Genomic DNA, 26,351 nt, shown 5'->3' on the forward strand with positions numbered 1-26,351 from the left:
CGGAAAGCGCCGTGCAAGACTCACCTCCCCAGCGGCCCGACCGCCACGGTGAAGTTCCCGCCAAGTGTCAGGTTGCCGCCTTTTGCAAAAGCTTCTACTGCTCTGTCGTAATTCAGAATTATTACTAGATCTGACACCTGAAATGCAGAAACCCATTCATTTGCAAACAGTTAAGACTAAATGTGATAAAGCTCAAATACACCATACATAACATAGCTAGATTTCAAGACAGAGAAAGAGCAGGAAAGAAAAATCATATATTCATTTTGGGCCAAGGAGGCAAGAAGCCAATATTGCCACAGGTAATTACAGCAAACCCTCTGTGAGCATTTACTATGCACCGAGTGTATACTGTGACGTTTACCTGCATTCTCTCCCTTAATCTCCCAACACCTGATCACGAAGGTGGTGATTCTGCGGGTTAGTGAGGCTGGGTGAGCTGTCAGTGCTGAAAACCAGAACAAACCAAACCAAACTGGGTGGGGACAACCAAACATGCTCTCCGATCTCTGCAAACTGAACGTGTCGCAAAGCCGAAACCAAAGGACATAGAGCCGGGGACTGTCGGGGCTGAAGGGGCAGGTGACCCCACACTCATCCTGGCAGGTGGTCCACCTGCCTTGGGGAGCCGCGCACGGCCACTTCACTGCAGGTCCCCAAAGTTCGGCACCTCAGAAGGCATGCTCGGGGCATGTCAGCATGGAGAAAGCACCTGTTTCTCAAGTTCACCACTACCGTGGGGGAGCCCAAGGGCAGATCAGGAAAGTAGCTCGGCTCAGCAAAGGGGAGCAGCCCTTGGGGTGCAGGCCCAGGTCCCCCCAGCCCTTCTCAGCAGCTGTGAGACTCGGGGTGTTTTAACTGGCCCTGGGTCTCCGGTCGGTCCACACTGGACACCTGAGAACAGAACCTCCCTCATGGAGTGTCGGCGCTCCTGGAAGGCTGAGCGTGCAGCAGGGCCAGTGATCCGGGCTCAAAGGTGAGGCTGCTGGAGTTTGCACCCACTGCCGCCTCCCACATGCAGGGCACCTTGGCAAACCGTCAAGGTGCTGCTCAAAGCCTGTTTCCTTCTCTGAAACAGGTGCAGTAATAGCGACCGCATTTGTGAGGCTGTTACCGTCGGGAAGCCGGGCACGTTGACCAAATCTCAGTAAAACACGCAGAGGCCGGTCAGACTTACGTCTAGATGATGCCCTAATTTACATAGTTCTTTATAGTTCTTTCTGCATGTCTTTAACCACTTCGGTACGAGTGTCGACTATAGTCGACAGCCGCAGATGAACGCGCACGGCAACTTTAGCCCACAGCCGTGATACGACTTTGGCAGGTCTTCTGACCACAAATTCCCTTGGATTCTGTTTGTCTAATAAAAAACGTCTACTTTGCCTTTATTTTTGAAACACACTTACCGTGTTTCTCCCAAAAATAAGACCCGCCCATAAAATAAGCCCTAGCAGGATTTCTGAGCATGTGTGCAATAGAAGCCCTACCCCGAAAAATCAGACCTAGTGACGGGCGTGGCCACGCAGAGCAACTGCACAACCCATGCAAGTCGCCACGGAGCGGGAAAGAGGATGAGCAGCCCTTCTCACCCGTCCCATCGTGACAGCTGCCGTCCCAGAGGTGACCGGAAAGGTGCGGGAAGCTCCACCAACAAGGTCGGCTCCCCCTGTCGGGTCCCGGCCATCCTGTGCGTGCTGCAAGCTGAGGCTTTGAGGGGAAAATAACACGTGCCCTGAAAATGAGCCCTAGGGTGTCTTCTTGAGGAAAAATAAATAGAAGACCCTGTCTTATTTTCTGGGAAACACGGTACTTGATTATATGTGTGCGTTCTTGGTGCTCGACAGTAAAACCCTATTCGGTTATAGGCACTGTCATTGTCCCATTTTACAGAAAAGGAAGCTGATTTGTTTTTGGTGTCCATTTGATTCTTGATACTGGTCAGCTCATGAAAAGAAGGTAAACCCACTCTCACATCAGAATCTTGGAATGCTTCATGGAGAACCAGAAACAATGCTTTTTATTAACATTGAAAAGTGACGGCTATGATGTCATTGCTCACTCATGTACACGCAAAGACACATCTGTGAGGCTCTGAGAGCAAAGTCAGGTCATATTTAAGACGTTTAAATAAGCTTGTGTTTCTTCTAATCCCCAGGAGATATTTCTTAAGTCTATTTGAAGTGCATATATTAAAAAGTTAATAATTGGCCAGGTGCAGTGGCTCAGGACTGTAATCCTAGCACTTTGTGAAGCTGAGCCAGGAGGAATCACTTGAGACCAGGAGTTTGAGCCCAGCTTGGGCAATATAGCAAGACCGAATCTCTACAAAAAGTTTAAAACATTAGTTAGGTGTGGTGGTGCACACCAGCAGCCCCAGCAACTTGGGAGGCTGAGGTGGGAGAATCACATGAGCTCAGGAATTTGAGGCTGCTGTGGGCTATGATCAGGCCACTGCACTGCACTGCAGCCTGGGCAACACAGCGAGATTGTGTCTTTAAAAAAAAAGTTAATAATTATCTTCTATATACATTATATAAATGACATGCCAGAATTAATTTCTATATTCATGAAGACAAGTTTTGCAATCAAGCATTTCTGTAAATGGCAAACATAAATTAGCTTCAAAGATAAAGAAGATATTAATAATAAAAATTATAGTTTATGACATTCTAAATACTTTTTATGTATAAATTCATATTTAATCACCAATATAAGCCCAGGGGGAGGCTATTTTTAATCTCTATTTTACAATGGAGAAAGTAAGGTGGAGAGAAGAAAACTGACTTACCAACATCACTCAGGGGAGGGTACTTGGACCAGAATTTGGCATTTCAGACTCTGGCTCACCACTAAACCCTGTTGCCCTTTGAAAATGATAAAGTGTATCATCTCATAAAATGTTTGTTTAAAACTTTTTATTTCATTATTAGATGATAGGATTACATTTTACTTATACTAGTTTGTCAAGGCTATTAATGTTCCCTGCGATTAAAAGTCCAATCTATCCAAAGGATCATGATGGAAACTCTCATTTTTGGTCTTTTTTTTTTCTTTTTGAGACAGAGTCTCGCTTTGTTGCCAAGGCTAGAGTGAGTGCCATGGCATCAGCCTAGCTCACAGCAACCTCAGACTCCTGGGCTCAAGCGATCCTACTGCCTCGGCCTCCCGAGTAGCTGGGACTACAGATATGTGCCACCATTCCCGACTAATTTTTTCTCTCTATATTAGTCAGCCAATTAATTTCTTTCTATTTATATTATAGATGGGGTCTCTCTCTTGCTCAGGCTGGTTTCGAACTCCTGACCTCGAGCAATCCGCCCATCTCGGCTTCTCAGAGTGCTAGGATTACAGGTGTGAGCCTCCACGCCCGGTCTCATTTTTGGCCTTTAATATACTGAAATTTAACACAGTCATTATTGCTTAGTCTCTCTTCGTTCTTGAAGTACATACTGTCTTTTTTAAGATGGTTGACTAGAGACATCGAATGCCAGTCCTCCTCAGAAGGATGAACCAAAGTTATAGGTGAACAATCACAACTTGGACAGAGTATCAGTGGTGAGTGCTAGAACCCACATATTGGTATTAACTTTGAATGTAAATTGACTCAATGCTACACTTAAAAGATATAGATTGGCAGAATGGATAACAATAAAATAGCATCCAACCATTTGCTGCTTACATGAGACTCATCTAACTGGTAAAGACTCTTACTGACTCAAGGTAAAGGGGTGGAAAAGATAATCCCTGCAAATAAAACCAAAAGTGAGCAGGAGGAGCTATACTTATATCAGATAAAACAGACTTTAATCAACAACAGTGAAAAAAAGACAAATAAGGTCATTACATAGTAATAAAGGGATCAATGCAACAAGAAGATATAAGAAGCCTAAATATATACGCACCCAACACTGGAGCACCCAGATTCATAAAACAAATACTACTAGGCCTAAGAAAGAGATAGACACAATACAGTAATAGTGGAGGATTTCAATGCCCACTCACAGCACTAGACAGATCATTGAGACAGAAAATCAACAAAGAAATACTGAACTTAAATTAGACCCTAGACCAAATGGACCTAACAGACATTTTTAGAATATTCTACCCTAAACCTCAAAGTATACATTCTTCTTATCAGAAAGTAGAATATTTTCCAAGATAGATCATATGTGAGGCCACAAAACCAATCTCAATAATTTTTTAAAATTGAAATTATATCAAGTATCTTCTGAGACCACAGTAGAATAAAACTAGAAATCAACTCAAAAAGGAACTGTCAAAACTATGCAAATACATGGAAATTAAACAACTTACTCTAACTTACTGAATGATCTTTGGGTCAATGATGAAATCAAGATGGAAACTAAAAACATTTCTGAAACAAAGTATGGATACAACATATCAAAACTTCTGGGATAAAGCAAAAGCAGTGTTAAATGCCTACGTCACAAATATAGAATGATCACAAATTAACAACCTAATCTGGCAACTCAAGAAACTATAAAAACAAGAATAAATCAAACCCAAAGCTGGCAGGAAAAAAAAGAAATAACAAAGATTGGAGCAGAATTAAAATAACTGAGACAAAAAAAAAAACAAAAAAAACCCAAGTAAACAAAAAATATAAAGGATCAATGAAAGGAAAGTTGATTCTTTGAAAAGATAAACAAAATTGACAGATCAATAGTTAAATTAACCAAGAGAGTAGATTCATTAAGCAAAATCGGAAATGAAAAAGGAGACATTATAACTGATATCACAGAAATACAAAAGATCATTAGATACTATTATGAACAGCTCTATGCTCACAAACTAGAGAACCTACAAGAAATGGATAAATTCCTGAAAACATACAACCTCCCAAAATTGAACCAGAAAGAAACAGAAATCCTGAACATACCAATAATGAGTGGTAAGATTGAATCAGTAATAAAAACACCTCCCAACAAAAAAAGCCCAGGACCAGAGAGATGCACAGCCAAATTCTACCAGACATACAAAGAAGAGCTGGTATCAATTCTACTGAAACTGTTTCCAAAAATTGAGGAGGAGGGAATCCTCCCTAACTCATTCTATAAAGGCAGCACCACCCTGATATCAAAACCAGGAAAGGACACAACAAAAAAGAAAACTATAGATCAATATCCTTGATGAATACAGATGCAAAATCCTCAACAAAAATAATAGCAAACAAGACCTTATAGCACATCAGAAAGATAATATACCATGATCAAGTGGGTTTTATTTCAGGGATGCAAGGATGGTTCAATACGTGCAAATCAATAAATGTAATTCACCAAATAAATAGAATTTTAAAAAACCCCATATGATCATCTCAATAGATGCAGAAAAAACATTTGATAAAATTCAGCATTCTTTCATGATAAAAATCCTCAACAAACTAGGCATAAAAGGAACTTACCTAAAAATAACAAGAACCATATACATAACAAACCCACGGCCAACATCAAACTGAGTGGGGAAAAGTTAAAGGCATTCCCCCTAAGAACTGGAACAAGTCAAGGGTGTCCACTGTTACCAATTCTATTCAACATAGTGTTAGAAGTCCTAGCTAGAGGGAGCAGGTGAGAGAAAGAAATAAATTTCCAATCCAAATTGGAAAAGAGGAGGTCAAATTATCTCTGTTTGCTGATGATATGATCTTATATCCAGAAAACCACAAAGACTCCTCCAAAAGACTCTTAGACTTGACAAATAAATTTAGTAAAGTTTCAGGATACAAAATCAACATATAAAACCAGTAGAATTTCTATATACCAGTAACAACCAAGCTGAGAACCAAATCCAGAACTTAATCCCATTTACATTAGCTACAAAATAATAAAATGTCTAGGAATACATTTAACCAAGGAGGTGAAAGATCTTTACAAGGAAAAGTACAAAACACTGATGAAAAAAATCATAGATGACATGAACAACTGGAAAAACATATCATGTTCATGGATTGGAAGAATCAATATTGTTAAAATGACCATACTGCTCAAAGCAATCTACTGATTCATTGCAATTTCTATCAAAATACCAATGTGTTTTTTCACAGAATTAGAAAAAAGATTCTAAAATTCATATGGAACAAAAAAAGAGCCTGAATAGCCAAATCCATTGTAAGCAAACAAAACAAAGATAGAGACATCACATTATCTGACTTTGAATTATACTACAAGGTTAAAGTAACCAAAAGAACATGGCATTGGCATAAAAATTGACACACAGATCAATGGAACATAACAGAGGACCCAGAAATAAAGCCACATACCTACAACTAATGGATCTTCAACAAAGTAGACAAAACATACACTGTGGAAAGGACAACCCATTCCATAAATAGTGCTGGGAAAATTGGATAACTGTATACAGAAGAATGAAAAGAGACCCATATCTCTCACCATGTATAAAAATTAACTCAAGCTGGATTAAAGACTTAAATGTCAGACCTGAAATTATAAAAATTCTAGAAGAAAATCTAGGGAAAAGCATTTATGACTAAGATCTCAAAAGCAAATGCAACAAAAACAAAAATAGACAAATGGGACTTAAAGTAAAAAGCTTCTGCACAGCAAAAGAAATACTCAATAGAGTAAACAGACAACTTAGAGGATGGGAGAAAATATTTGCAAACTATGCATCTAACAAAGCAGTAAAAGCCAGAATCTACAAGGAGCTCAAACAGCTCAACAAGAAAAAAAAACAAAAAACAAAAAAACACCCCATTAAAAAATGGGCAATGGAAATGAACAGAAATTTTTCAAAAGAAGACATACAAATGGGCCAACAAATATATGTAAAAATGTTCAACATCACAGATCATCAGAGAAATACAAATTAAAATCACAATGAGATATCATCTTATACCAGCCAGAATGGTTATTATTAAAAAGTCAACAAACAATAGATGTTGGTGAGGATGCAGAGAAAAGGGAATGTCCATACACCATGGCTAGGAATGTAAATTAGTGCGACCTCTGTGGAAGACAGTATGGAGATTCCTTTAAGAACTTCAAATAGAACCACCAATCAATCAGGCAATCCCACTGCTGAGTATCTACCCAAAGGAACAGAAGTCATTGTATCAGAGAGACACCTGCGCTTGTATGCTCATCGCAACACTATTCACAAGAGCAAAGATACAGAATCAACCTAAGTGTGCATCAATAGACGGGACAAAGAAAATGCGGAATATATGTACCATGGGGTACCATTCAGCCATAAAGAATAATGAAATCATGTCCTTTGCAGCAACGTGGATGGAACCAGAGACCACCATCTTAAGTGAAAAACTCGGAAACGGAAAGTCCAATGCTGCATGTTCTCACTTGTAAGTGGGAGCTAAATAATACGTAGACATGGACACAGAGCGTGGAGTGACAGACACTGGAGACTCGGAATTTGAGAGGGTGGAGGGGGTGAGGGATGAGAAATTACCTCATGGGTACGACGTACACTACTTGGGTGAAGGGTATGCCAAAAGCCCAGACTTCACCACAGTGTCATATATCTGTGTGACAAAACTATACTTGTACCCCCTAAATTTGTAAAAGTAAAACAATGACATAAATGCTATTTGAGACAGCTCCTCAAAGCATGCCCCCCAGCCTCACAAGGAGCCAGAGGGTAGTGGAGAGAGTGCATGGCGACTCAGCAGGACCAGCAGTCTAGGCACATGATCCGTTTGAAACATGCCAGTCTGGGGACAAGACGGCTGGGAGGGGAGGGAGGAAAGATGGTGACCACCACAGCTGAGGAAAGCATACCTTGCACCAGAGGGTGATATAGTTGAAGGCTTTCATTTGGTGCATATAACAAAAAATGCAGTCATGATAAGCAAAACTAAAATATGCTCTTTTTATGCTATAGATCTAGGCAGAATTCAGTAAAGAAGGTCAAGTAAAGAGGAAAGAAGAGTTAGCAGGAATACTGCCTCCTAACAAGGCTGAGGGAATTTAAAACTATGGCAACAGGGAAAACTTACAGCAGGATAGCTTAGGAAGAAATTGACTGCAACCTGAGAAGAGGATGATTTGAGCTTATTGGGAGATTTGGCTTACCAATCACTTAGCAATAAAGCAACAGATGAAAGATTAATATCACGCATAAGATGATCTCAGTGTAACAGGCCTCTGTGAACCAGTGTACCCTGGTGCTTGCTTTCTAGTCATTTGACAGATGCTATAATCATAAGGAGAAGAGTTATTTGCTGAACTAATGTGGAGGTAGTCTTTGCTCAAAGAATCTGAAGGGATCATATCATATCATATCATATCAATCATATCATATCATATCATATCATATCATATCATATCATATCTGTTACACGCTGCCAAAGCTATAGCCTACTGTGCAAACTCTGGCTTGTTCAATTATGAACGGAAACTTTGCAATTAGCAATCCGTAAATTGCCAAGTATAGCTTGTCAGATGTTGAGATATATCTGTTAAACAGATGTGCTTAAGATGGAAATAGATGAAATGGAGAATGAAATAAATTCTGCTCTCAATGAAGGAAAAGGAAGGGAAAAATGGGATCTATTAGATAGCTTCAGTTACAGATTCATGGAGAAAATTGGCGGGGTGTGGTGGCTCTTGCCTGTAATCCTTGCACTTCGGGAGGCCAAGGATTGAGGATCGCGTGAGGGTGGGAGTTTGAGACTAGCTTGAGCAACAAAGCCAGACTCATCTCTACAAAAAAAAATGTAGAAATCAGCCACATGTGGTGGTGTGCACCAGTAGCAGCTGCTTGGGAGGCTGAGGCAGAAGGATAGCTTGAGCCCAGGAGTTTGAATTTGCAGGGAGCTATGATGATGCCACTGCACTCCAGCCCAGGCAAAAGAGCAAGACCCTATCTTAAAAAAGAAAAAAGAACAATTTTCATAGGTGTTAGTAGTAAAATAAAAAACACTAGGAAATATCTCAGTTTCCATGTGTTGAGTTGCAGGTGCTTTTAGGGAGCGCGGCCATTGTACACATACATATAACCCACCTACCTCAATTCCGACTTCAAATCCCCCTCCGAGACCAGCAATCCCAATGGCTGAAGGTGCGGACCATTCTAATAAAACAAACAAGCAAAACACATTGTTCTAACATTAAAACTCCTTGACATATAAATACAGTGAGGGAAAGATGCTAAAATAGAAATAGTGTTTCTTTCTAAAATAATGAGACTTATTTTCTGTATGTTAAAAAATATTCTTTAAAAACAGTACACAAATTTTTTAAAGTTGCTGATATTTGAGGAGTAGTAGATATTCATTGAGTCTCATAGCCTCACAGACCCATTTTCTCTAATCTTTCTCTGCCCGTATGCGTAACACCGAAGCATCGACCTCTTGCCCATTGAATGTACACAGCGTTTGATAACTTCAGCAACTAAAATTTTAATAGAATGATTTAACCGTAGCTCTAGTCTTCAGTTGGAATTTATCACAGATACAAGAGGTCAGAAGGATTCAAGAGTTTGTCATCATCTCTTCTAAGCAATATTAAATTGCTCCCATTGTAAATTTCTGAGGTAAAAACGGTTTTCATAGCTTTTGTGTCGAGTAGAATCACTAGAAATAGGCTGAAAACCCAAGACTGTTCAAATTCTAACAGTATGCCTTCTTTACCTCTGGAAACTATGTACAATAATTTCATGTGTCACGATATGGCACATTGTGGGGTTACTGTAGCTTATTTTTCTTGACATAGAAACAGTTGTACTGAACGAGTGTGATATTCTTATTAAATAATTTTAATTTGTTAGGGGAGGGTGGGATGATCTAGCTAAAGCACTTTCTGAAAACGTTTAATAGCTTTCTGGCTGTAATTTTTTTTGTGCCATGCATTCTAGATAATAGGATATTGCTCGAATACATCCAGAACTAACCTATCTGGGCTTAGAGGACCTTTGATTACAGAAATTATTGTCTGATAGTCCCAGAGTTGCTTTTTGTTCCTGTGTTCAGAGCGCCAGTCCTGGCCGGGACCCTGGGAACGTGCGGTCCGTTTGGACCGCGACACACGCTCAGAGTGAAACCTGCAGCTCGGGTAGAGGGGAGGGGGCGGTTTAGGTTCTGAAACTAGAAGAACGTTCTGGCTGGGGTCAGAGAGGGACCCGAGCATCTCTCCGCCGTCAGTGGGGCCATAGTTTTAAATTCCCTCAGCCTTGTTAGGAGGCAGTATTCCTGCTAACTCTTCTTTTGTCTTTATTTGACCTTCTTTTTATTCAATGCTGCCTAAACCTATAGCATAAAAAGAGCATGTTTTAGTTTTGCTTATCATGACTGCATTTTTGTGTTATATGTGCCAAATCAAAGCCTTCAACTACGTCACCCTCTGGTGCCAGGTAGACTCATGAGGCGTCTGATGGCCTCGGAGAACCTCGGACAGTGGAGCCTTGGAGCGCGCTTCTGCCTGGTGTGGCCTCGCCGCTGAGAAGTCTGCTGTGACACTGGGCAGTGCTTGGGAAGAAGAAGATGCCGTAATTCACACTTTCACAGCCTCGTTCTCATTTACCGTGGGGACACCTTGACAGGAAACTGAACTTGACTGGGATCTGGCGGCCTCGTGTTCCACAAGCCCCTCTACCCGTTGTCTGGACAGTGTCCCACTCGCTTTCTCACGGTAAAACTAAATCCTCTACGCTAAAGACAGCTAGCACCAGCAACACGTGTTCACGTGTGTGACTGGGCGGCAAATGCTAAATTGGTATAAAAAGCATTTCCGTTGGCTCCAACACACCTACATCCATTTTAGCTGTGACTATAAACGTTGGTTCTTAGGATTCGTGGCAAATGTATTTTGATTTCATCCCTGAAAAAATCAAGTACCGTGTTTCCCTGGAAATAAGACAGGGTCTTATATTTATTTTTCCTCAAGAAGACACCCTAGGGCTTATTTTCAGGGGATGTGTTATTTTCCCCTCAAAGCCTCAGCTTGCAGCACGCACAGGATGGCTGGGACCTGACAGGGGGAGCCGACCTTGTTGGTGGGGCTGCCCACACCTTTCCGGTCACCTCTGGGATGGTAGCTGTCACGATGGGGCAGATGAGAAAGGCTGCTCGTCTTCTTTCCCGCTCCGCAACGACATGCACGGGTTGTGCAGATGCGCTGCATAGCCACGCCCATCACCAGGGCTTATTTTCGGGGTAGGGCTTCTATTAGAAATCCTGCTAGGGCTTATTTTATGGGTAGGTCTCATTTTCAGGGAAACACGGTAATAGATTTGACCCAGGAAAATAAAACCAAATTATACTGTTCTTGATGTGATACTGTCTTGGGAGAAATTCTGTAAATGTCCCAGGTTTTATGACCTGCGCACAAACAGAGGTTCACAGTCCGCCCCTGTGTTCACATCAATCTCCACAAAAAAAGAGAAAGCAGCTAAACCATGAAGCTGAGGGGTAAAAAATTCGCATTTAACAACAGAAATGCACGTACTGTCATGTTTAAATATTTTCTCCATGGAAGAATTACACAACTTACATGCAACAAAGTCAGATCTGAGCAGGAGGCGGGCCCCATGTGCCCCGTGACGTGTGCTTCACGTGGAAACTTTTCAAAAGAAGACAGACTAATGGCTGGTAAACAGATCAAAAAATGCTCAACATCTCTGATCACCAGGGAAATGCAAATCAAAACCACAATGAGATATCACTTAACTCCAGTGAGGACGGCTTTTATCAAAACGTCCCCAAATGACAACTGCTGGCGTGGATGCGGAGAGATAGGAACACTCCTACACTGCTGGGGGGGCTGCACACTAGTGCAACCTCTGTGGAGAGTGGTATAGAGATTCCTCTAAGAGATACAGGTAGAACTGCCATTTGATCCAGCAATCCCACTACTGGGCATCTACCCAAAAGAACAAAAGACATTCTATAAAAAAGACACCTGCACTCGAATGTTTACAGCAGCACGATTCACAACTGCAAAGATGTGGAAACAACCCAAGTGCCCATCAGTATATGTGTGGACTAATAAAGCGTGGTATACATATACAGTGGAGTTCTACTCAGCCACAACAAACAACGGTGATCTAGCACCTCTCGTATTATCCTGGATGGAGCTGGAGCCCATTCCGCTAAGCGTTGCATCCCAAGAATGGAAAAGCAAGCACCGCATGTGCTCGCCAGCAAATTGGCTTCATTGACCAGCACTATGCACACATAGGGTGATAACATTCATCGGGTGTCGGCAGGTGGTAGGGGGAGGAGGTGCACCGTCTGGGGGATGGACACGCTTGGAGCTCTGGCTCAGGTGGGGCAAAGGCGATATGTGTAACCTAAACATTTGTGCCCCTGTGATGTGCTGAAATTTTAAAAAGAAGGACTGTGTCCGTAATAAATAAATAACTCCAATACCGCCCCCCCCCAAATCAAAAAGGAGCACAAAGATCAGGACCCCCACCCCTCCAGGGAGCGAATGTTGCTTACGGCCATCCGGACGCCGCGCCAGCACGACCCCGCTGCCTCCTCTGGCGGTCACCAGAAACCCGGCTTTGATCACGGTCAGGACGGCAAGGCCCTTGGCCTTGGCGATGATGTGGGCTGTCAACATCAAGACGACAGGCCGTGAGCGCTCTCCGCACACGCGTCTGCAGACACGCGGCTCGGCACACACGTGGGGGTTCGTGTGCGGCGTTCCGGGCTCTCCAGCCACCCCAGGGGCACGCAGGGCCGTGAATCAGACTCAGTCCCGCCACGGACAGGCCCAGGCCCCTCTGCTCCTGCCTCTTTCTCTCAATGTCGTTTTTTGTTTGTTTGTTTGTTTTTGTTTTGAGACAGAGTCTCGCTCTGTTGCCCAGGCTAGAGTGAGTGCCGTGGCGTCAGCCTAGCTCACAGCAACCTCAAACTCCTGGGCTCAAGCAATCCTCCTGCCTCAGCCTCCCGAGTAGCTGGGACTACAGGCATGCGCCACCATGCCCGGATAATTTCTTCCATGTATTTTTAGTTGCCCAATTAATTTCTTTCTATTTTTAGTAGAGAGGGGTCTTGCTCTTGCTCAGGCTGGTTTCAAACTCTTGAACTTGAGCAATCCGCCCATCTCAGCCTCCCAGAGAGCTAGGATTACAGGGGTGAGCCATCATGCCCGCCCTCAATGTTGTTATTTTTGCAGTGCTAAACACAACATCATAAATATCCCCAAATCCTGCAACTGCCGAAATAAATTAGATATTTGAGAGAGATTTTATTGCTATCTAGTAGCAGGGCAAATGTGTTCGCAATTCCAATTAATTTAGAAGATAATGTGCAATTTAAAAAATAAAAGTTAACATTGTTAAAGAAATTAAGATCCATGCAGTATTAAGGAGAAACTTCAAAAATGACCAAAAGGCAGCATGAGGTAGAACTTTGATCTTACAGCCACATGGCTAAGATCATCTTTTATTGATGTAAAACTTTGGATTTCAAAAAGAGAAAAATTAAGCAATTTTACCACATTGAAAAGTTTTTTTAACTTTATAAAATGATCTTCTATAATATGTAAGCACCACTTAACTACTAGCACCAATATAATTTAATTATATTAAAATATAATTCAATTTATAAAATATTGGCTTATTCATATTTCAGAGACATCATTACATAAAATGAGGATTATTAATATATGTATCTACCAAACATAGTGCCTCATTTTTCTGTGAATTTATTTAGACAATAGTACATCTTTCAAACTAAAAAGGGGAGCTTAAAAACTTAACTTTATGATCATTTCATTTACCATCAATTTTATCAAATATTCTGTCAGGGAAGTGAAATCAGACACTATGCGCTAGCGTGTCCAAAAAACGTTTTGCAGATGCCCCTAGAAAACACCAAACTCCTAATATAATTATGCCGCCATTTCAAGATTTAAATTGAAAGCAGGCTCTTGGAAATGATTCATCCAAGAGCCTGGAGAGGTGAACACAGAACATCTGTGGAGCTGCCCTTAGTTACACGCGGCACAGAAAGAAGGTTGTGTTCTTGGATGTCAGTCTACTAAGGATATCGTTTTATTTTAAAAGGTTATAAACATATCGTAATGAGATTGGAAGCTTATTATGTAGGCTTATTTTTACAGCCACATGTTGGCAGAATATCTCGACACCTCATGTTCTATCCTCAGTGCTTTTCGAGTTATGATCGCCCTGTTTGGAAGTATTAGAAACAACAGAAGCATGTTCTTAAATGAACATATTCCACAAGTCAGCTATGTTTTTACAGGTTCTCCACCCAAATTCAGGGACACCAAAATTCCAACAAGGCCTAGACGATTTTCCGCTTGGCCTTTTTTACTTATAACATAGAACCGTCGATACCAGCTGCAGACTTGCTTTCCGAATCCAGTTTCTCTTGCATCTCAGAGCCCTTAACCTCAGAGGAGGGCAAAACACCACTGAGCAGAGCCGGTGTCCGGCTGCCTTGTTTCAAACCTGTTGTCGACGTCACCTTCTTCTCTAGCCCGGGACACATCTTCCTTGTTTTAAGGAACACACGGTGCCCCGACCAGACTCCAGGAAAGCTGAGTCTGGGGTCTCAGCTGTGAGCTTCCCGCCCTGACTGCCCCTTCCCGCTGCACCCCTGGGGGTTTCAGAAGCTCCTTCTCAGGCTGAAGCACGAACGTACAAACGTCCTGCTCTGAGCCTCCCCCCGCGAAAGGGACTCTGGTGGCTTCTACCCGGAGGCGGAAGACAGGCAGGACGGAATTTTGCTGTGCAGAATCCACGAACATGCGTGTTTACCCACATGTCGGGCTGGCGTGACGTGTGTTACATACTGACACGTGTCCAGAAATGTCTCTGTCCTCTGCTTCAGAATATTGCTACTGGAAATCCAGTTTTTCCTGTTGCACTCTCCTTAGTCTCAAACCTGTGTGTGCAGGCCGTGAGCTGGGGGCCTGGTGGGAAACGCAGGTAGGTGCCGGCTCGCGAGACCGAGCGGGTCTCTCACGAGCACCCAGGGTCGCACTGCGGGCTCAGGCCGAGCTGTTCTCTCCAGGTGGGAGGAGCGCTGGGCTGATGCGACACTAATTAATATTGTCTTGTTATTATGACCGTAACAAATTTAAAAAATATAATTTAATGCTCTGTTAAATAACTTTGGAAACCCTGGCGTAGGAAAATTCAACCAGTTCCTTTAATGCAGGGCTCAGAGTCATGCACTGTGATTAGCTAAGAAGGAAATCGGTCTGCAACGTTGCCCGGGCTAATTGGTGCATGAGCCTTCCTTGGGTGAGATAAGTGTGCTCCGAAACACCCTTTGGAAATAACCGGAAGTGCTCACGAACAGGTGGCAGTTTCCAAAACTACCCTCCAGAGGGGTGAGCCCTTTGGACCAGGTCTCACCTGGTCAGCCTGACTACGTAAGAATTACATGAGGAACATGTTAAAAACACGAATTCCTGCACACACAGCTCTGAGTGACTCAGCAGCTTGGAGTGAGGTTTGAGAACGGCATTTCGGCAGCCTGGGGGTGCTGGCGCACAGCTGTGCGGGGGATTGCCCATGGACGTCTTCCCAAAGGACTGTAGAGTGTAAACATCTTGTGGGGAAAGAGCAAACAGGAAATTGAAATCTACTTATGAGATTAGCTAGTGAGTTTGCAAGGTTAGCCTGTAGGGTTTCCAGAAAGCGAGGGAACTCTGCACAGCACCTCTGGGGTGTGGAGGAGCAGGAACACACGGGGTTTGGGGCACAGGGACGCAGGAGGCTGTGGAAAAGCCTGTGCAGGGGTGGGGTGGCGAGGGCACAAGGCTTGCAGGTTTGCCTGGCCTGCAGTCGGCCCTGTCTGGAAAACCACCAGGGAAGGGAGCTGGGGGCCTCCCAATCCCCGTCAGCTGGAGAAAGCAGGTGGGCAGAGCACCTGCCGGTACACTGACGGCTTCCACCTGCAGTGAGGCGCAAGGAAGGGACAAGACTCAGGAGCAAGTGTTGGGACGAGAAACTTATTCACCTACCAGGAATGATCTTGTCAGGCCCATTTCTGGAAGTTATTTCTGTGAATTCTCTTAGGATTTTTGCAGCCTTTTTTGCTTCCGATTTCAAGTTGGAGGGTATGGGGTTATTCACTGAAAGATTTAAAGAAGATATTTTAATGTAAAATTCTACTAAACAGAAGTTAAAAATGTATTATTTCATTTTGCTCAGACACAGTTAAGCATTAACAAATGGCATCCTACCACACAAAGGGAATGAATCGGAAATCCTCGTTGTTGACAATATATCTCTATTTTTCTAATAAGTCATATCTGCTCTGAGATCGAAATCCCAGAAATTATACAATCCCGGGACCCTAAAGGATCTTAAACGAAATCTGACCCAACTCCCTCATGCGTATCTTCTCCCTGTCATTAACTCACCTTAATACTAATTTAAAAGGATTAAAACTTAAAAAATTAACGAAAGATGTATTTTACAACGCTCTAAAATACATTATGTGAAATCTAATGTGCTTCACTATTCTTGTCAATAATGTTGGAATTGGCCGCCGGTATAGACATTTCTATTAGTAAAACTCCAGGAAACTCCGGAATTAAGCAATCGCTGCAAAGGACGAAAGCCTGCAGTTGGGTGGCATTTCACATTTTCAGCGTCTCTTGGACATTTATAAACTCACGTGGGTGTCTCTCTGTCATAACAATGCCCACGTGGTCCTTCCGGCTCTGCAGCATGTGGAGAAGGTGGCCCGGTCCCTTGTCGCTGGACATGGGCCAGAGGGCCGGAGAAGCGGAGTGGCCTAACGTGGGACCATGCGAGTGCTGAGTGCGGGGTCCTTGTCTGACCACGCACAGGTAAACTTGGGTGACTTTCAGAACGGCAGGTAAAAGCGCCTCTGCTTTTTTTCTTTTTTGCAAAATAAGGATTTTTAAATAAAGTAGTGTGATGCATTTTGGTGCCTGGTTTGTGCGAAATATGGAATTTATTTTGAAGTGCAAGCTGAATTAGAGTCGAATTGGAACTCTGTTTTGTTTTCTTAAAAGGAAACCTGTTATCAGTTCTTTGCAGCTCAACACAGGATTATTGGCAAGACTTAAGCCATGGGAAACACGGATCCCACACACCCAATAGTTTGCTAATACCATTGCAAATATATTTTCAGAGATATTTTATGCAAGCAAAATGTGCATGATGTATGTATGTTCCTTTTCTTTATTATTTTTTTTAGAGACAGAGTCTCACTATTTCTTAGAGACAGGGTCTCACAATACTCTATTGCCCAGGCTGGAGTGCAGTGGCGCCATCATAGCCCACTGCCGCCTCGAACTTCTGGGCCGAATCGATCCTCCTGCCTTAGCCTCCAGAGCAGCTGGGACCACAGGAGCACACCACACCATGCCTGGCCCCTTTCCCCCTTTTAAAAACAATGACGTCATGGCATTAGTATATTTCCACACTTTGTAACTGTCACTCAATTTTACTCCCCCAAAATTAAAATATTGGCTTTCAGTGTAGGCTCTTAAAATCAACTTCATGAGCTATAGCTTACAACGTGAGCTATAATTTACAAATCCACCTGTGTTGCAGGTGCAGCTCAGTGAGCTGGGGCAGGAGGCACACAGCCCCCCCCCCCCCCCGTGCCACCCGACCCAGGCTGTCCCCAGCTGCCACCTCAAGCCAGTACCAATTTAACTTCTGTCTCTATGTATCAGTTTGTCTGTGCCAGAATTCCATATGAACAAAAGTGAGCTGTGTGTTCTCTTCTGTCTGACTCACATCACTCGCTGTAAAGTCACCGAGGCTCGCTCACCGTGCCGGGCGAGGAGAGGGCCTCACCTTTGTGAGGCTGTGAGGCTGCTCCGGCGTGCCAAAGTTTGCCCCTCACTCTTGACGGGCAGTAGGGCCGTTTCCGTTTTTTGGCTATTCCTGGTAAAACTGCTGCAAATATTCCTGTATAAAAGTCCTTGGTGGAGGGCCAGGCGCGGTGGCTCACACCTGTAATCCTAGCACTCTGGGAGGCCGAGGCGGGCAGATCGCTCAAGGTCAGGAGTTCAAGACCAGCCTGAGCAAGAGGGAGATCCCGTCTCTACTATAAATACAAAGAAATTAATTGGAAAACTAATATATATAGAAAAAATCAGCCGGGCATGGTGGCACATGCCTGTAGTCCCAGCTACTCGGGAGGCTGAGGCAGGAGGATTGCTTGAGCCCAGGAGTTTGAGGTTGCTGTGAGCTAGGCTGACACCACGGCACTCACTCTAGCCTGGGCAACAAAGCGAGACTCTGTCTCAAAAAAAAAAAAAAGTCCTTGGTGGAAAAATGTTTTATTTCTCCTGGCAGTGTTTCAGGACAGGAGTAGTTATGTGTAAACGTACGTGTAACTTTGCGTGAAGCTGCCAGGGGTCCCTCAGGAGACTTGTCACCGCGGATTCCCGCCAGAGCTTCACGAGTTCCCACTTCCTAGCCAACACTGGGAATGGCCAGCTGCTTAAATCGTAGTTATTTCATTTTTATTTATTTATTTATTTTGGCGTCAGCCTAGCTCACAGCAACCTCAAACTCCTGGGCTCAAGTGATCCTCCTGCCTCAGCCTCCCGAGTAGCTGGGACTACAGGCATGCGCCACCACGCCCAGATAATTTTTTAAATATATTTTTAGTTGGCCAATTAATTTGTTTCCATTTTTAGTAGAGACGGGATCTCGCTCTTGGTCAGGCTGGTCTCGAACTCCTGACCTTGAGCGATCCTCTTGCCTTGGCCTCCCAGAGTGCTAGGATTACAGGCGTGAGCCACCTCGCCCGGTCTAGATTTTTAAATTATAGTTACTTTAATGGGTGCGTAGTGACATCGCATTGTGGATTTGATTTTCGCATCTCAGGCAGAGCGATGATGCTGAACGCTTTTTCCTGTGCTTATCTCTGTCTTGGAGTAAGCGTCCCAATCTTTTGCCCATTTTTAAAAGTGCGTTGTCTTCTGTTGTCTTAGTTGTAAAAGATCTTCACACATCTCCCTCTTCAATATATATATTTTAAATGTTTTTCTCTCAGTCTTTGGTCTGCCTTACCACTTCCTTAGTGGCGTCTGTTAAGGTGCTGGAGGCGAGATTTAAAAACCCACCTACACCACCCTCCTGGGGCTGGTGCTCACACTGCATGCACGTCACGTCACTTGATTGTTTTTCTGCACGTCACTGAGGTCTGTTCCTGTTTTTCCCCCAGTCTGCTTCTCTTTGGATATTTTTGGTTGCTGTGTCTTCTTTAATTTCACTGTTTTTTTTTTTTTAAATCCGCTATTCATACAGTCGAATAAATTTTTCATTTCAAATATGGTATTTTCAGCTCTCCCATTTGGTTGTTTTCCACACCTTTCATTTCTGCCTGGGTTATGTCTGTGCTGTTCTTTAAATCTCTGGCATATTTAAAACAGGCATTTTAAATCCTACTGTGACAATTGTACCATCTCTGTCATTTCTGGGGTTTTCTGGACTGATTCTCCTCCCAGTTATGGGTTATGCTTTCCTGTTTCCACTCATTTCTAGTTAAATATGATGGTGCTAGATCCAGTACTGTGCACACTAAAAATGGCCATGCCGAGAGCCTAGATTTTGTCTCCTTTAAAAAGCATACGCACTTGCAGATCAGCTTGAGCTCTTCAAGGTTTGTTTTTATGGTTTTTTTGTGTGTAGAGTCCCCTGTGGGACGATTTTCCTGGTGTCAAACTCCTTCTGTCTATAAATTTAATTATGTTGCAAGTCTATAGCTCGGCTTGCTGGTTTTAAATTTTATTCACAGTTTTAAAGCACTTGTCTTTATTTATATAGCAACTTTCTCTGGGCCTTCTATATTCATCTTTCCATGTACCATGTTTCCCCGAAAATAAGACCCACCCATAAAATAAGCACTAGCAGGATTTCTGAGCATTTGTGCAATAGAAGCCCTACCCCCAAAATAAGACCTAGTGATGGACATGGCTACGCAGCGCATCTGCACAACCCATGCATTTCGAGGAGCGGTAAAGAAGGCAAGCAGCCCTTCTCGTCTGCCCCATCGTGACAGCTACTCTCCCAGAGGTGACCCGAAAGGTATGGGCAGCCCCACCAACAAGGTAGGCTCCCCATGTCAGGTCCCGGCCATCCTGTGCGTGCTGCAAGCTGAGGCTTTGAGGGGAAAATAACACAACCCCTGAAAATAAGCCCTAGGGTGTCTTCTTGAGGAAAAATAAATATAAGACCCTGTCTTATTTTCAGGGAAACACAGTATTACCATGAATAAAGCCGTCATTTAAAAAACAGCTGGGTGCGGTGATTGAGGCCCGTAATCCCAGCACTTTGGGAGGCTGAGGCAGGAGGATTACTTGAGCCCAGGAGTTCAGGGTTACAGTGAGCTGTGACTGTGACACTGCATTGCAGCCTGGGCAACAGAGCAAGACCCTGTCTCAATCAATCAATCAATTATTATTTGCTATTTTCTCCCAGAGCTTTTTATGTTACATTGAACATCTGATCTATCTCTAGCTTATATTGGTATAGGATGTAAGGCAGGAACCTATATTTTTTTTTATTGAATAGTTTTATTCTGTTTTAGAATAAAAACCTTGCTTTGATATTGTAAGGTGCACTGCAGGTATGCCATGCTGCCAGTTATTGTTGGGGCACCAAACGCCCCAGCCAGTGACCCATAGGGCTGGGAAAACGCATGAACTCATACTTTCAGAGCATGTAGAACTAGTATTTACAGTTTTTCTTTTTGGAATCAGCCTGGGACATCTCAAGCAGTCTACACAAGTATTGCCATAGCACTTGCTTTGATGCTCAGAATGTCTCAGAAATGTGTTCAGTCTCATGATTTGTGGGTCCTCCAAAAGGTTTTGTTATCAACATGCAAGCAAACAGTACTAAACAATATTAGCTAAACTATGGCTGCCAAGTACTGGATCTTAATAATGAAACCAAATTACAAAACATTTCCTTGTAGAGCTATACAAAAGATATAAAATTAAAATTAAAAATATTTTTACAGTATACAACATAATTTCTTGACTGAGCCACAATACTTAATTCAAAATGTCACCTTCATGCCATAAAGCAAGAAAAATACTTGTTAAAAATATATGACAGAGATGACATGGCAGATTAATAATTATTCTGGGGCAACTGGTCATTTATATCAAAATGAAATAAAATCAGATTACAGCATATCATACACAAAAAATTTCAATGTGTTAAAGAACTAAACATTAAAAGCAAAATTTAGTGCTTTTAGAAAAAACATAATAGAAAGTATCTTTATGATTTGGGTATGAAGGAATCCCACAAACAAGGCACAGCAATCAAGGGAAACTGTAGGCATGTTTGTCTAAAGTTAAAAAACATACCAACATGCATTTAAAAAATAAAAATTAAAGCCACAGACTGAAAGGTATTTGTCAAATACATACCCTACAGAGGGTCAGGATCTAGATAAAGATCTAAATATCAGCAAAAAGACACATAGCATAGGAGAAAAACAGGCAAAGTGTGCAACTGGTTAATTCACAGAAGGCCAATAAATAGATGAAAAATTGACCAAATTGACTAGGATTCAGGCTCCCGCGAAGACAGACTATAGCGAGTTACCATTTCTTATCTTTCAGATACAAAAAAAAAGTTAAAAATCTGCAGTAAGGCTGGGTGCGGTGGCTCACGCCTGTAATCCTGGCACTCTGGGAGGCTGAGACAGAAGGATCATTTGAGCTCAGGAGTTTGAGACCAGCCTGAGCAAGCGCGAGATCCCGTCTCTACTAAAAATAGAAATAAATTAATTGGCCAACTAAAAATATATAGAAAAAATTAGCCAGGCATGGTGGCGCATGCCTGTAGTCCCAGCTACTCGGGAGGCTGAGGCAGGAGGATGGCTTGAGCCCGGGAGTGCGAGGTTGCTGTGAGCTAGGCTGACGCCACGGCACTCACTCTAGCCTGGGCAACAGAGTGAGACTCTGTCTCAAAAAAATATATCTGTAGTAAGCGTGTGCAGGTTGGTGGTACAAAGGGGGATCTCGTGCTGCGGTGGGTGGATTACTAACTAACTATGATGAAAGATCCAACTATGTGGTGGATTAACAACTATGATGAAAGATCTAAGGGGACGCCATATGGCAACCGAGGTTGTAAGAATTCTCAGGAGGGACGAGGGCATTCTTTCCTGTGTCTTCGTTCCCAGTTTCGATCTGTTTGGCTGCGTAAAAGCAAATAAAATCTCAGGACCCTCTAAATGTCAGGCGCCAAGGGAGGAGACTGAGCCACGTAGCATGTTTGCGATCCTGCTTCTGAGGTCACAGCTGAACCCTCTTCCTCATCGTTCTTGTTCTGTAAATGACCAGCAGAGACCAGAGACCAGCCGCCCGCCCCTCCCATCACCGATCCCTGTGTGGCCAACCTGTCTTTGCCACTGTCCTGCTCCAACCTAGCCCAGACAGCGCCCAGGACTCCATGTCAGTTATGTCTTCCATGAGCAGCGTCAAACACACCTTTCCCAAAAGAAAAGGACCACCTCGGCTAACCAGATCATCATAAATACGCATCAGCCCTTACATACACAGACGGACATTGAAATTCTGTTAAACTTCCCTACGCCCTGTCTATATTTAGCAAGCCCAAACCTCTATGCCTGCAGCCCTGACTGCTTTGGAATCTGCTTCCTGGGCAGCTGTCCTCAACTTTGCACTGGAATAAACTCTCTTTAAACTGGACTCTGATCATGTTGATGATTTTAGGTTGACCTTGTGGCAACTCAGATGGGACCTGAAGTGGGCCTCCTGCTACCCCGTGTTGCCGGCAATCTCGGCCTTGGTACTCGCTGGAGCCCGCTGGGTCTCTACCTAGGGTCCTCTTGGGTCTCGAATCTGCCGGATTTTGTTTGAGAGTCAGAATTCTTTCAAGCAACCCAATTCCTCGGAGGTGGAAGTGAAGCTTTGCCTTTAAGGCAGGAGTTTTGTTTGCTGGTCTCTAGAGATTCTCTTGGCTTCAGATGCGATTTCCACTTCTCTCTGAGGTCAGAGTTTTGTTTGTCTTACCGATTGGAGTTTGCAACCTTTTCTTTCATTCGAAATTTGGTCAAGGGGAAAACAGTTTCTCTTTGAAAAGAGAAAGCGAAATTTTTGTGGCTTAAGCAAAAACATTGCAATCTTAAAAACTGGTCTGATTCTGAAGCTCGGTTTAGTTGACAAATCTAAACTTTCTTGAGTGGTCAAAATTCCTCCCACTAAGTCTTTTTCGTCATTCAATAGGAAAAATCTAAATTATGGGCAATCTAAATTATACTTCTAAAGGAAATCACCTTTAGGAACTCCAGCTGGACTCACCTGCAACTCTAATGGTGCCACTTCCCACCAGTACCTAGGAAAATGGTCTTACTTAACCCAGGAAGTCCCCAAGCTACATATAAGAGCCAAAGTGGAGTGCCTTTAAAATACCTAAATTAGTTTATCTACACACTCAATTAGAAAAAAAAAAACTGAGATATTTTCAATGGTACTTAGAAACTTCTAACAGTGGGTTCTAATAAAGTCATTTCTTTGCAAGAGGAAGATAAAAGATTGTCTAAAACGGGTGAAATGTATTTAAATTTGGGACAGAGGGAACAAACAGAACAACTACAAAATGACAGTACAACTAATGAGATTAGAAAATGCAGATTTCTACCCCCCCCCAATTTTTTCTAAACCAAGACTCATGAATGGCACCAATTATTTACTGACCCAATAGCAGATGATACCCGGAAAATGCCTTGCCAGACTTCTCAGCCCCTTGGGGATGTAAATCTTATTATGTCTTTGAAAAGTTAACATCCGGGAAGTTAGAAAAACAACATTCCAGTTGAGCTCAGCTGTGAAATGAGTTGAAATCCTTTAAATGCTCACACTGCCTGCTCAGGGTCCCTGCAGGGTTTACAGACAAGCTCCAGAGTCGGGATTCCGCTCTTCCTGCTGGGCCAGGCTTGATGCCCCATCAGGAAGCGGCCACCTTTGTTTTAAATAAGTTGTTTGGCTGTGGACCTTTGGGGGTTCCCATGTGTTATTGATCCTTTTTCTCTCCCATAGACAGTTTTTGATTTTCTGTCTTTCCACCTGTGGGGCACACAAGGCTTCTGGCCTTCATGTGTAGGCATCTCAGAGCTCCTAGAAGACACAGCCAGAGAGAAATGTGGCTTGTCCTGTCTTTGCAGCCAGTGAGATTTGCTTTCCTTGATCTGTCTTTGGGGCGGTTTTGAAGGACAGCTTTGCACATCTTTGGAGATGCCGAGTTCATTCTTGGTTCGTCATAGCCTTGGTGAAGGCTTATTCATTTTGGTGAGTAATCTGAAAAGGTACCTTTGATTTAAACTTTAAAAAATAGGCTGGATAAAAGTGTTTATAAAAGACAGGCCCTCGTGTGAAGCAGGTTTGCTTCTTTTTCAGAGCTACCCATGCAGAACGCAGGCATAGAAAACGCCCTATTCATTAAAAGGCTTTATCCTGGAGTCAGAAATCTAATCAAGAAACAAGCTAAGTTGAAAAGACTACCTAACCAGATTGGTCTCCACATATACATACAGCTTTCTGGCATTTTAGCTGGCTATTTTGAAACCCTTTTGTAACAGAAATTCACATCTATAAAGGAAATCGCCACACATGGGCCCGTCTGCCTCCATGCACCTGGCAAGCCAAGGCTGAGTCTCTAGAAACTTTCCACGGGCTCATATTCATGTAACAAGTCTCACTTTTGTCTAAGGTGCTTGCTTTTCCTGGTCATCCTAACTGGGCTTCTTCCCTCCCGCACACAGTTTATCAGAGAAGAGAAAGAAGCTATACAAAGTGAAAGTGAAGAAGGAAGCTACCCAAAGTGAGAATACAGTCCGGAAAGTGGAACGGAATGGTCAGTCCCCAAGAGTGGAGAAAGACCGTAACTGGGCTTCCCCCATACCCCTTCCTTGGTTCAAGTTCAGCTCTGTGCTTTTGAGTTGCAAGAGTCATCCCTTTGGAAGCCCAAATTTAGGGTTGCCCAGCTAACAATTGCTTAGGGCTTAAAAGGCTTAAATAAGTATGAGAAATTATTTAAAAACTGGCAAATAAAAGACAGCTGTAAATACTTTTCCCCCCTATATTTTTATGTATACATGGGTAAATGTCTATGTTTATATATGGTCTACATGGTATCAAATTAACTTATAAATAAATGAGTACTCACAAATTAAGCCCAAATGCTTTTCAAGTTTACATGATTTTAGTAATCTTTGGTAAATATAGTTTTTAAATTGTTGGTAAAAAAATAAAATAGAAACATCTTCGGAATTTAATTCAGACTTTGTTTTTTTTGGCCTGGGTCTTTTGGTCCAGACAGGTTTATACTGTCTCTGATAGATGTTTTAAGATCATAAAACTGTTGCCTTTCTGATATTTTTTGATACTTGCTTAATTTGTCTATGAGCTTAAGCCTTTAAATTCTCAGTCTAGGAGTGGCCACGGCGAGCCTGAGGACATGACCAGACTCATCCTCACTGGTCCGGCTGTGCCTCTGGCCACGCCGGGAGGACCTAGACCCTCCAGGCCTCACCGTCTCAGCTCCGTCCTTTGTCCTGGGCTCTGTGTCTTGTACACAATTAAAATTGCTTACTTCCTAGGCTTTTCACTGAAAATTAGGGCTACTAAGAGTTAACTCGGTAATCGATGTATGTAATTAAAACTGCTAGATATGAAAAAGTAATTTCTTATGCAAAGGATATAAAATAAAATGTTTTTGGAGAAAGGCTATAAAAGGACATAAAAATGAGCTTTTTATTAAAGAAAGATGAATCTGTCTAGTTTGTGAGGATATTTAAAGGTTGATTTAAATTTAAAAAAAAAAGGATAGATAAAACCAAATGAATATATAAAGTTGGAAAAAAGAAAATGAAAGAAATTTTGTAAAAGGTTCTAAAAGGTTTATGGAAATCTTATCTTGTTTGATTAAAGCTGACTGAGAATGGATGGATCTGTCTATAAGATTTCATTAAAATTAGCTTTTACATTAATAATATGTTGATGAATCAGTAGAATTTGGTTTTCTCTTTGGAACAAAATTTTCATGTAGTATTAATAACAGATAGTGAAAGATTTTTGTTTATTTTCCAAGTAAATTGCAAAAAAAAAAAAAAAAGAGGGAGAGAGGGAAATAAGATCTCATGCTGTCTTTATTAGGTCTTTTGATTTTTTTGGAAACTGAGTCTCCACTGTATCAACGAGTAAGGTTTTTACTTTTTAAAATCTTTGAGTTATCACTTTAAGTAAATAAATGACTTAATTTATAGTGACCTGTGATCCTGTTTTGATATCAAGTGTTTTAAACCTTTGATATTTGACATACTTGACGAAATAATATTTAGAATTCTAAAATTAAATCTTTTATTCCCAAATTAACTTGCGCATAACAAACAGAAACCC

General features: G+C 42.4%; 1 protein-coding gene across 3 annotated transcripts in view; it reads right to left on the reverse strand.

Annotated features, from left to right (window-relative positions):
• SH3YL1 (SH3 and SYLF domain containing 1) overlaps positions 1-26,351 on the reverse strand; it is a 51,813-nt gene that overhangs the window by 17,793 nt on the left and 7,669 nt on the right. For 2 of the 3 annotated variants that reach the window (XM_076000506.1, XM_012783254.3), the window contains exons 2-5: positions 15,939-16,049; positions 12,434-12,547; positions 9,002-9,066; positions 25-137 (exon numbers count right to left, since the gene is read on the reverse strand). In XM_076000506.1, the coding sequence (XP_075856621.1) occupies positions 25-137; positions 9,002-9,066; positions 12,434-12,547; positions 15,939-16,049 (403 nt within the window). The remainder of the gene's footprint in view (positions 1-24; positions 138-9,001; positions 9,067-12,433; positions 12,548-15,938; positions 16,050-26,351) is intronic. The other variant, XM_076000507.1, reaches the window with a different exon arrangement.

This window comes from Microcebus murinus, chromosome 3 (assembly GCF_040939455.1).
Source record: "Microcebus murinus isolate Inina chromosome 3, M.murinus_Inina_mat1.0, whole genome shotgun sequence".
NCBI lineage: Eukaryota > Metazoa > Chordata > Mammalia > Primates > Cheirogaleidae > Microcebus > Microcebus murinus.